Source organism: Notothenia rossii, assembly GCF_949606895.1.
Source record: "Notothenia rossii genome assembly, chromosome: 7".
Lineage (NCBI taxonomy): Eukaryota > Metazoa > Chordata > Actinopteri > Perciformes > Nototheniidae > Notothenia > Notothenia rossii.
In genome coordinates this window covers 12,166,017-12,177,494 of record NC_136905.1, presented here as the reverse complement: position 1 = coordinate 12,177,494, position 11,478 = coordinate 12,166,017, and the positions used below count along the sequence as shown (strand labels likewise).

General features: G+C 39.8%; 1 protein-coding gene across 2 annotated transcripts in view; it reads left to right on the top strand.

The window, feature by feature from the left end:
• Positions 1–8,724: 8,724 nt before the first annotated feature.
• The window catches only part of slc9a1a (solute carrier family 9 member A1a), a 44,950-nt gene continuing 42,196 nt past the window's right edge, over positions 8,725–11,478 (top strand). For both annotated transcript variants that reach the window (XM_079640100.1, XM_079640099.1), the window contains exon 1: positions 8,725–9,752. In XM_079640100.1, coding sequence (XP_079496226.1) covers positions 9,467–9,752 — 286 coding nt within the window. In that variant the 5' untranslated portion in view covers positions 8,725–9,466. The remainder of the gene's footprint in view (positions 9,753–11,478) is intronic.

The window sequence follows — 11,478 nt, the reverse complement described above, 5'->3', positions numbered from 1 at the left end:
GCAGGACAAAAATGAATTCCAGCTGGGAACAGACTGAATCTGGAGGCTGCTGCTCAAAGTTATCACACATGCAGGGTGATATCATTCAAAGGATGATTCATTTTAAAGTGTAATGTACATAAAATTATACTCATAAATGTAAGTGTCTTGTTAGTAGCGTATAGTGGAAATGACTAGGTTAGCTATGTAAGCTAGCTAGTTTACAACCGCGATGACCTTGTCAAAATGTTGCCCAACTATAAACCCCAAATATTAACAAGTACTACAGTCCCAGCTGTGTGCATCAGTTTTTAGTATCCCAATTTCTGTTGTGTTATGAGCTTCTTCTTTTGAGTTCTTTTATTAAGAGTGTTTTGTATTTACAGTGTTTGCTAAATGCAGGGGTTTAGTAAACCCTGTGCATGTTTCATTAAGTTGGGGGTTGTTTTCTAAATGCTGTGCATATGTTGTCAAATTGGTGAAGATGTTTCTTTACATGTGTTTTGGCACTTTTGTGTTAAGCGTCACTTTTTGAAAGTCAATCCCGTTTCTCCTAATGTAATTGTTTTGGGCCGTTGCTCAGGGTCGGCCACCATAAAATCCAAACCACTCACTTCCCTTCACTTAACCAAATACAATGTAGAGGCTTTATGCATTTTTAAACTCAAATCACTATGTTTTTCACAATTGAGACCTCACACATTATAACATCTGCCTATTGATGTCTTCCTTCACTTTTACATACAATCTCTCTGAAACAGTCAGTGCTGTGAAAACAGAGAAGAGTCCAAATGACGGGTTATTCCGTTTAATAATACATGAAAGAAGAACTTCTTGTGTAGGTAAATTATACATGGAAACTGTGGTGGTGAATTACAGAGCCGCCATGTCAAGGTACATGCTGGAACATCTCCTCCTGGCCGGCTGCACCTAGTTGAAAGGATGATTTGTGTTTGCGCTTGTCGGTTATGAGTCATAACATTGTTAAACCCCAACAACTGTGTGAGTGGCATAATGTGTATGTGTTTGTGGGTGTAGTGTGGATCTGCGAAGAGTAAGGAAAGAAGCAGATAATGCCCATGGTGGCATGTATTTGGATTATAGAGAGATGAGATGTTCTTTTATCTTTCACACTCTGTATGTTAATAATCCTCAGCCTGTAGACTGATATACGGCTCATATCACAACTGGCCTTGGCTGGTGCAGCCTGAGTTAAACCATTCACTGTCTCCTTCTCATCCTCGGCCTTGGGGATGAAGTCATAACTCTAGCAGATGTTCACCAGCAAACATCACTTTGGAATTAAGAGGGCCCTCTACAGGTCAAGTAAAAAACTGACAAATTGTGGCATAAAACTAGTCAGCTCAATAAATAATCCTTCCTTGAGATAATTCTGGTATCTGGTTCTGGTATATTAGGGCAGTTAATATATTCATACAACATCAGAAGCAGAAACCAGTTTTCTGCCATTAAGTTTTACACATACAAGAAAATAGTTTTGATGTATAGGTGTATAACAAAAGCAATGCAAAAAAAACATCCATATAGAGGAAGAAAAATAAAATAAAATAAAATAGGGAAAATACTATTGAAGAAGCAGAGAATTATACATATGGAATAAATAAGACAAAATATGTACACAAAATCTGAATAAAAAATGCAATAGATGTGTAGTTTTTAGGAAATACAGTAGTAGACATGTGAGATGCCTTATCTATCAAGTGCACAATCTATGCTAAATACAACTTCATGTGTGTATACAGTAAAAATACCTCCAAGCAGATTTTACCGCCTGCTTTGAAGTACAAAGTGGGTTCCCTTCTCCACCCCCTTCCACCCTTGTCTTTTCTTTTTGGGTGGTGCCAGATGTGACCTGGGCAGAATCGCTGAGCGAGCGCACCTTTCATGGTAATGAGGTAAGAGTTATGGTTCGCCCCCTAGCCAAAAGGTCTACGTTGAACAAAAAGAGAAGAACACCTTGGAAACTTCGACCTGACAGCTCGGAGCAAAGTCTGGCCCGGTGCACCAAACAGACTTTTATTGAAAAAGTGTGTGTAAGAGTGTGTGTGTGAGTGAAAACAACATGTGATTTTTCATTTTGAGTAAGGCCACATGGCTCCCATCTGAATTTGATTTACACCTCTTAGATATAAAGTGCATAATTGCTCAAGCTTGTCCTCACTAGAGGAATCAAAGCCATTACTAAACCACAAGGACAGTCAATGAAGACTATTTTATATAAATATTTATTTGTACTTCTCACCCAGCCATAGACTGTCTCTAGACCCATTTACCTTACTATCTACATACATGTTTCCACCAGTTGTGAACAGAGTTTGACCTTCATGCTGTGTTATTTTATATTTCCAGGCTGATGGCACCACCTACTGGCAGAGAGTCCTACGTGCACATTTCCACATTTTCACAATTGCAAGCAATGACATGTGGTTGGCTTTAGGAGGCGGTGCTGCATCATCGCGAGGTATTTGAGTGAGTCAGTCTGCATTTATTTAAGTCTCATTATTAGGAGACAAATGGGCAACAGGGAAGGAAACAGGAAGGAGATGGGAGGAGGGACAGCAGCTTATTACTTTTAATCTAATGCCGCAGTGGAGAGGTCGTGGGTGTTTACCCATCACAAATTAAACAGTGAAACCAAGAACTCACAAAAACCACATTCATTCGGTTGGTTTTGAAACTTCCCTATTTGTTTGCTTAATTTCCTTATTTCTCATCAATTGTTGTCCTAATCCAGTCATCTCAAAATTCATTTCACCATCTTTGAGGTGGGTCTTGCAATTTGAACATATAAACCCCACTAATTGACCTTGATTAAAGAGAGCAAGACAAACCCACCCACATTTCATAGTGATGAATTGAGTACTCCAATTAAGACTGCAGCCATATAACAATGTCAAAGTCTAAATGGACTGTTAAGAAAATCAGAATCCGGGTGGTGTACAGGAGGCCCCCTGATTTACGCTATAGGATGGTGGGAGCCAAACTAACCCCTCCATGACCCCCTCACATTTCCTTAGCACCCATGTGGTCACTGCCAACAATGCCAATTTACACATAAAACTGTCTCGTTTCACCAACCTCCCACATGGGTGAGAGATGACATGCTCTACTGCAAGTGTCCTTTACATGCTCAAATGCTCATGTGGATTAGCATTCACAAGTAACACCACCAGATCTTTTAAAAACAGGGTCGCTGAATAGTGCACAACATGTTCTCTCAGAAACAATATACCTCCAGTTAAGTGGCTGTGCATATTTCAAAAGGAGAAACCAAAACACTTTCACTCTCATACTGTATATGTGAGAATTGAGGGAGACATTAACTCTCTGTGCCCAAAATGTGAACTGTTGTTCATACACATGGAACTTTAAGACTGCTAAAAGCTGGAACGAGCGGCAGACATTATGACCATTTCTGTGATTTTACACTCATTTTGCTTTCAGTAAAAGTGTCTTTTGTTCTTTGTTGTGTTCTTTATACTTTTATTATGTTATTTGGTGTGACCTTATCTCCAACAAACCATACTTATCATAATAGATCAATAGACAAAGGCGCCACAAGATTATATGAATGCAATTTATCCTAAACCCTTTGTACAAATACAAAATAATGAGGGGTACAAGACTTTCAAATGTGTATATTGGTAAAAATGTTTGTACATTATTTTGTCCATGTACATATGCAATTATATGAATGTGATTTTGTTTTTCAAATACAAATTTGCCTGGTGAACTTTCATTTTTTTTAATTTACTGATTTATTGCAACAGAGGTGGGCAGCATCAGAGCCGGTGACACCAGAAGAATCAATAAACTGATCAGGAAAGCTGGGTCTGTCATCGGCATCAAGCTGGACCCCTTTGAAGCTGTGATGGAGAGGAGGACACTGAACAGGCTGTTGTCCATCATGGATAACCCCAGCCATCCTCTCCACCTGCAGCTGGACAGACAAGAGCTCCTTCTCCAACAGAGAGCTGCAGCTCCGCTGTCTCAAGGACCGATACAGGAAAACATTCCTGCCCACTGCAATAACTCTGTACAACAAATCACCTCTGGCTGGCAGAGAACTCTCTGCTTCATAGCTTCTCTTGGAATAAAACCACACTGTACATTTTACATTATATAATCTGTTCTATATTTAATATTTAATATCATGTCATATATTTATGTATATATTTATTTGTATATAATAATATGTATATTTTCTACTTTCTTGTTTATTTCTAGTTTTGTTTGATTGTAAAATGTCTTGTCTTTTATGCTGCGGCAACACAAACATTTCCCAAATTGGGATCAATAAAGTACAATCTTATCTTATCGTATCTTATATCATGTGAATGCTTGGAATATACACTCAGTATTTATTTGCAAGCCTTTAATGTTTTATTGGTTCAAGTACTTGGATTTTCTTCATAAGTTCTGATTTGGCTTTTAATACTAGTTGAACATTACATTTTTACATTTGTATGTGTTTTTATATGTTTCTAGTTATTGTGCTTTTTATCATGTTTTTAATTGTTTTATTATTTTACTCCCATTGTGTTATTTTATATTGTATTTATTGCCTGTACAGCACTTTGGCCAACTGAGGTGGTTTTAAATCTGCTATATAAATAAATAAAGAGTGAGATTGATTATGATAAACTATGTATGCTCACATCATAACTGTTGGTCATTTCACAATTATTGCTTTCAACAGTGCATGCTCTTACCATGCTGCTGTAAACATTGTGTTAAACTAGTCATGAAGATTCTGAGCAGCCACCAAATTGCACCAGAGACATTTTGTGGATCAGTGTCTGACTGTGGGCGTGCAATGACCACATGGCCATAATTATGAAAATATCCCTTTGCCTTAATCTAAGATGATGACAATTACACCCTGAGGACACCAGTGGTCTGCAGGAGCTAATGTATACTTATTAAGCATGATGGGATCTGGCATTAGTTAGAGCAGTGACATTTGCAATGGCTGAGAGAAAATGGGGTTGAAGAAGTTTGTGGCCCTTTCTGTGAGAGAAAGAAAGAGAGAAGAGAGTTGGACATTTTCCATGCTTCAGTCAAAAGTGGCTGTTGGCCCAGCGATCCTAAAATAACCACCTCTGCCACAGGGTGCTGTGAGTGTGCTTAAACCGTCAAAAATATTTTTGCATTAGTCCCTGCTGACAGACGCTCTGTCAGAGCTTGTCATCATTTACACAGCTTATAGTAGGTGGCGTCATGTCACCATCTGATGGTTTTTGAAGGTTTTATCCCAGATTCATGCTGGGTCGTCTTAAACTGACAGCTCTGGATCCTGCAGCTAACCTCGAATGAGAAGACATGCTGCTACAGTACAGCCAGGAACACATCAGAGACTCAGGCAGTTTGTTTCTGTGTATGGTTTATTAATTTATTCTGACCTGTGTTAAATAGGAAATATAGGTAAAGCAGGATTTAGGGTGTAATTTACTCTGATGCTACCTGTCGGAGCTGTGTTATTCTGAATATGATTCCACTCTACAGTCTTTAAAGACAAACAAACAGAAAAAGCCGCGAAGCTTCTTCAATTGCTTTGTTTTAAAATGTGAAACAGTAGAAATTGCATTTAGCTTTCTTTCTCTGTAGGTTGAATTGCTGCCTGGCAATAATTGACTTGTTTTGTTCCACATCTCATGCTTTGTGGGAGAAGACACAGTGACTAACTCCATGCAGATAAAGGCAGGAATAGGAAGTACAAAGTAGACATATGGGAGTGAGCTGGTAGAGTACTTGCTTTGATTTTTTATAATTGCAGTTTAGTCTTCCTTCACTTAGAATGGACTTTCTTTGGCTTAACGAATATGAAAGAAAGCCTCCAAAAAGCAAATAAGCCTTGCCTGGTCAAAGAGTTCAATATAGCATGTTTTGCCTGATCTTGGATGGATACAAAGTTTTCAACATGAAACTTATTTTTCTTCGGCCTGGATTTATTTTTAGTAACAGTACAATTTATCTTTGATCAAATGGCCTCAGCTTGGGGGTGCTGAGCTGCCTTGAGCACAGCATTGAACCCATGGGGCTTTGGGTTCATTTTGGCTTGAACCACATATTATCTTTTGCTAAAAGTAGTCTTGGCATGTGTTTAGCTCTGTCATCCTGAGTAATTGACTTCATGACCGCTAACCACAGCATCATGCCCCATATTATTTTCTCCAAGGTTTTGATGACAATTGGAATCATGTTGTAGACATCTTGGGTCCTGCAGCAAAGCTCATGGCATAACATTGTACCACAACAGAGCTGAAGGAGAATGTGTACAATAGGTTATACATTTATGTGTTCCAACATGGACTTCACTGAGGTTACCATCTGTTTTGTATGGGGGTTCATTTACACATTTGGTTTGTAAATGAATGGTCTGGCATGCATGTTCTGTTGCAAAGGTACTGTGTGATGTTGATAAGAACAGCAATAACCCTAGAGATGAATAGAATTCAATTAATGAGGAAGCAAGTTTGAAATAGTTGTTCTCCTTTCTCATGGAGAAAGAAAGATACCTTTGACCTTTGTTTATCATGAGATCATTATCTTTAAAACAGAAAAAGATACCAGCACAATAAACTTACAAGATCAAAGGGACAATATCCATGGCAGCATCAGAATAACTAACAGTACCCCCCTTAAAGGACATCTTAAAGTGCAAATTAAGAGCGCTAAGTGCTGCTGATTCTGCGGACATACTGTACTGTAATGGCATTTGGTTACAAATCTCAAGCATGTAACTATTATCATGAATACTTCCGTTTGGTAAGCTCTCGTCACATTATTTCTGTTGGTCACTAAAATGACTAACCTGGCCTATCTGAAGAAAAAATGTTGAAGTTTAAATTTAGCCATCATTTGACTGAGATTTTTCTCTAGAATATTGAGTTTTGTTAGTCCTCTTAATGATTACAGACATGCAAAATAAATCATATTCCTTTACTTCATGCCTTGTTGATCAGTGAAACAATGGTGACCTCAAAACAAAGTTTTTCAATACATCATTCATGTTTGCCTTCTTTACTACAATGGCCTGATACTGTTGCCTCTCAGTTGCTGCTTTCTTTTCATGAAGTTGAATGTGCAGTGGCACTTTAAAGTCTCTCATAGACTGTTGTTGAATTCTTGTACACTTATGGCAGTTAGTGTATACAATGAAATTGGGACGTGTTTATCAGAGGAGGCTGTCGGCACCCACCACAGAAGATAGCATCCACCACAGTTCAGATTTATCATAAGTTTCCGTTGAACATCAAGCAGCAATAAGGTGGTAAAAAAAAACCACCTTACTGTCATAAAGAGTGGTAAGACATAGATAGAAATGACTAACTGCACAGACAGTTCGTCGCCTGAACTCTTGACTGTGGCTGTTTTTAATGTATGTGTTCTGCAGCACACTGTTATCAACACTGACCATATCTTATTAATGCTGCACCCTGGATCATTAAAGAGACTAGACATTATCTAAGGCATATTTGTTTAGCAGTTTTGCCTCACAACTGTGTAGTCTTCACTGGCTAATCTCTTAAAGTCCAGAGAGCAGCTATTTGAGCACAAAACTATAATCATTGTGTCTCTTTATTGGCGAAATTCTTGGGGACTCAAGGCAGTTGAGAATACAAGAAACACACAAGTTATTAAACATTGCATCACAGTAGAGACAGACAGATTGTTTGGATTGTTTTTTTTAAAGATAAATTAGATTTACAAAGGCTGATCTTCTTAATTTTCAATATAAATGTATCTACCAAGTGTTTTCTTGATTAATCATTTGGTGTATTAAAACATGCTCATTACTATCATAACAGAATAAAGCAGTACATCCACATTTACATTTTGCATTATAAAAAACCCTAAGTAATCTCAAAGATTGCTCTTTTGTTGGCACAAGGTCAACATTACTGTTTTTGATTGTTGTGTCACTTCAACACAAGCAACCCTTCTAAAACAGCAGGCCTACTTCAGGTCTTTGTTGAATGGATGAATAGTTGCTAAATGTGGAAGGCGTGCTTTCACTAGAAGCACATGTTGAGTCATCATTTTTTAACTTGTAATTCAAGTACTTTTCAGGGCCACTCCCACACACCAGGAAACAAAAAACAAAAAATACTCATTAGTATGCTGTTTGTAGCCTACCTTTAAACATAATCCTCCTGGTTCAATACATCATGGGTGTGTCTTTGAGCAATGGGCTGAAACTGCACTCGGGGCCCTGAAGCGAAACTGACCCCTGACCTATTGGTAAACATAATGTCCTTTAAGGATTTTTACAGCCAGAATATATAACCTGTTTTCAATTCCATCTAAAGTGAATTTTTGTAAATGTATGCACTCCCACTCTTCAGCCTGTTATTGCGAATATCATTGCTCATAATGCTGGGTCACATAATGCTTAATGAAGTATTCAGATCATGGAGCGATCCGATGTTCCCCGGCATAATTTCCATCATCTGAGATTAGGAAAAAGACCTCCCTGTGGAAGCAAGAATGACCCGGAGCCATTTTAATTCAAACGTATCAGATTACTGCCTATATAACAACCAGACAAAGCAAATCCCAAAAAGGAATTTATGTGTATCTGAAGAATTTGTTACAGCAGTTACTGAGTTGCTATTCATTTTTCTTACTCATGATGATACACTTTAACCCTCCATTCCTATAGGTGTCAGTATAGTCGTCCATCCCACTCCCCTACCACTCCTCCTCCTCCCATCCACCAAACCTCCGCGAAAGGGTGTGCTTTTTGAAGGTTGTATGGAGCTAAACACCAACGCAGACAAGACCAGTCGCCACTTTTCGTTTGACAACCAGGGAAAAGCCACTGAAGGCTGGGCAGAGATCACACCCCGAGTCCCCCCCACCGCATCCTCCCTCTGGATTGAGTCCCGACCGAGGTCTTCTTGTCCTCCCCTGAACACGGTTCTGGGAATGCCGCATATACGGACACTTGTATCAAAAAGTTGAATTACATAGGCTACGCGGCAAAAATGCAATGTGACAGCAGTGTGGCATCTCTTCAAGGTCAGTATCTGAGCACCTTAGCCGCCTCACGGACGTGTTTCTCGGACAGTCGGAGGGAAGAAGAGGCGTGGAGGGGGATGCCGCTGAGCCTCCAGCATCAACAATGACATCTTTCACCAAGGAGGACATTCATAGCCACTGACACAACTTGTGAAACACTGCTGTAAGAACAGAAAGGAAAGGCTTGCTTCTTTTACAGCACACTTGTCTGCATTGTTGTTAAAAGACATCCAGCATTTCGCCGTTTCCTGCTTTCTCACAACGGCCTGTGTCACTGTTTACCTGGCTACAGGCAACAACGCTAAAGTGGAGCTAGTTAGTTGACAGAATGGATGTTTGGTTCGGTTAAGCCAAATAAGTTGTGTTGAACTTCCTGGAACTAGTTTGGTTTTCAAGCCACTAATTTCTTTTAAAATAACATCGCCTTCTTTCGTTCAACAACATGCCTGCGAGGAGAGATTCACACAGCCCGGCCGGGAAGAGTTTACCTGAGCGGGGGCTGCTCCTGCTGATCGTGCTTGTTTTATTGCAGGGATCCGTGCTTCCTCTCGGGGCTGCTAGCTCTCCCGATACCACCAACAATGACTATGTGAGCAATCCCCAAGAGAAGGAGCAAAAGTACAACTACACTAAAAAGGCATTCCCTGTGCTCACCCTCGACTACCATCACATACAGGCGCCCTTTGAGATCTCATTATGGATCCTGCTGGCTTCCTTAATGAAATTAGGTGAGTATCATGTGAATGTCACGCATGTATTGTTGCTTGAAGCCCTGCATTTTTGTTCAGTCTTTCCAGGAAATGCTAGCTAAGGGGTTAGGTTATAGGTTTGGCTACAGGTGTGTAGTCATTGCGGGTTAGTTAGCATGTTTGCAGCCAGTTGTCCAGATGCACAATTACATGCGTATAAAAACAAACATAGGTCGAGTCTGTTTTACCAGACTGCTCCTTGGATCAAAAGCACATTTTGAAGAGAATAAATATTTCTGATTTAATTTAGATAATTCAACTGATATAGTCTTACTGGGCTCACAATAATTGACTCAGGAAAAAACTCATCTATCTCTCAGTTACAGCATAATCTCTGCCCAGTAGGTCAACCTGCAGTCTGAATTCTTAATACCAATTAAATATGCCACTGGTATGCCTGCTGACATAACAAGTTGGACCAGAATTTCTCAATTTACTCAGCTACTCAATGGTGAATCTATTTTGCTATACTCGTCGTCAGATCTGTCAGCCTCATGTTCAGATGTCCCGTTCTTTTGCCAGTGCTGTCCTTACTTGTAGAAACAGTGATGACTAAGCGGCTTGGTGCAGCAATCTGGATGTCGAATAGCAACTATTTGGCAAGTTGTCAAGGGGAACCTTCTGCTATTTTGAGCAAAGCCTTGAGGCATTGTCATAAAAGATGTCTCAAAAATGACATTTGAGTTGGGCTACTTCATTATTGTGCCAAACTTAACTACTTCTGTCCAGCTCCTCACTTTTCTCTGTTGCTTCGGGTTCTTCCGTGTCCTCACGCTTTATTGCTCCTTCTTTCTCAATTCCTGGTTGCACTCCTTTCTTTCCTCTTACTTTCAATACACTGCCCTTGTTACTCACTCTATGCCTCTTTGCATTGTGCTTCCCACAAAACACTGCATTGTCATCTGCTATCTTTTTTACGCGAGCCAGCAGCTTGTCAGTTGCCTGTGACACCGGGGCCATGACTGAGCACCAGCCTGTAGCCAGGGAAGATACTGCCTTATTGACTGGGCAAGAAGCCCAGGGTCTCCAGGGACCAGACGGGCAGAGAGGAACCACCTTGCTCGACTTGCTCTCTTGTTAGGACGCAGCTCAAGGGCATTGAGGGAAAATGAGAGATGAGGATAAGGAGAGGGTGAGGTTAAGGAATGATGGAAGTCCAGCAAGCAGAAGGGAGGCAGAAAAGAAATTGAAGCAGTAGGAGTTTACCCGCTGACAGCTGCAAACATAAGTGACCTTAAGCCTCTGATTTTCCAAGGGTGTCTGAGAATGGGCTGTGGGTAATTTAATGTGACAGCTACACTGCTCAGCCTCGGCAGAGCGAACTTATTCACGTTCACGGTACTCATATTTTTCAAGCTTAAACGCACAGCAACAGTAAACGTATTTCTTAAGCAACGCTGTCAGGGCGCCTTTCTGTCCTTATCTTTCGCACAAATACTTTACATGGATTGATTATTCCCGGTGTGCAAAATATTTTTGATATAAATGAAAACCTAGATGATGTAATTTCTCTTAGAATATGCCCTAACATTGTGAAAGAAAATGGCAAAGTCCTTTTTATAGTTATGAAATGTCTTCTTTGTTGGCTCCTGTAATCAAGCTTCATGCCAGAATCATACAAAAATACTATTCTTTAACGTTATCAATTTCTTTATCAATGGTCGGATGACATGAGAGCTCAGATTGACACTGCAAAACTATAAAA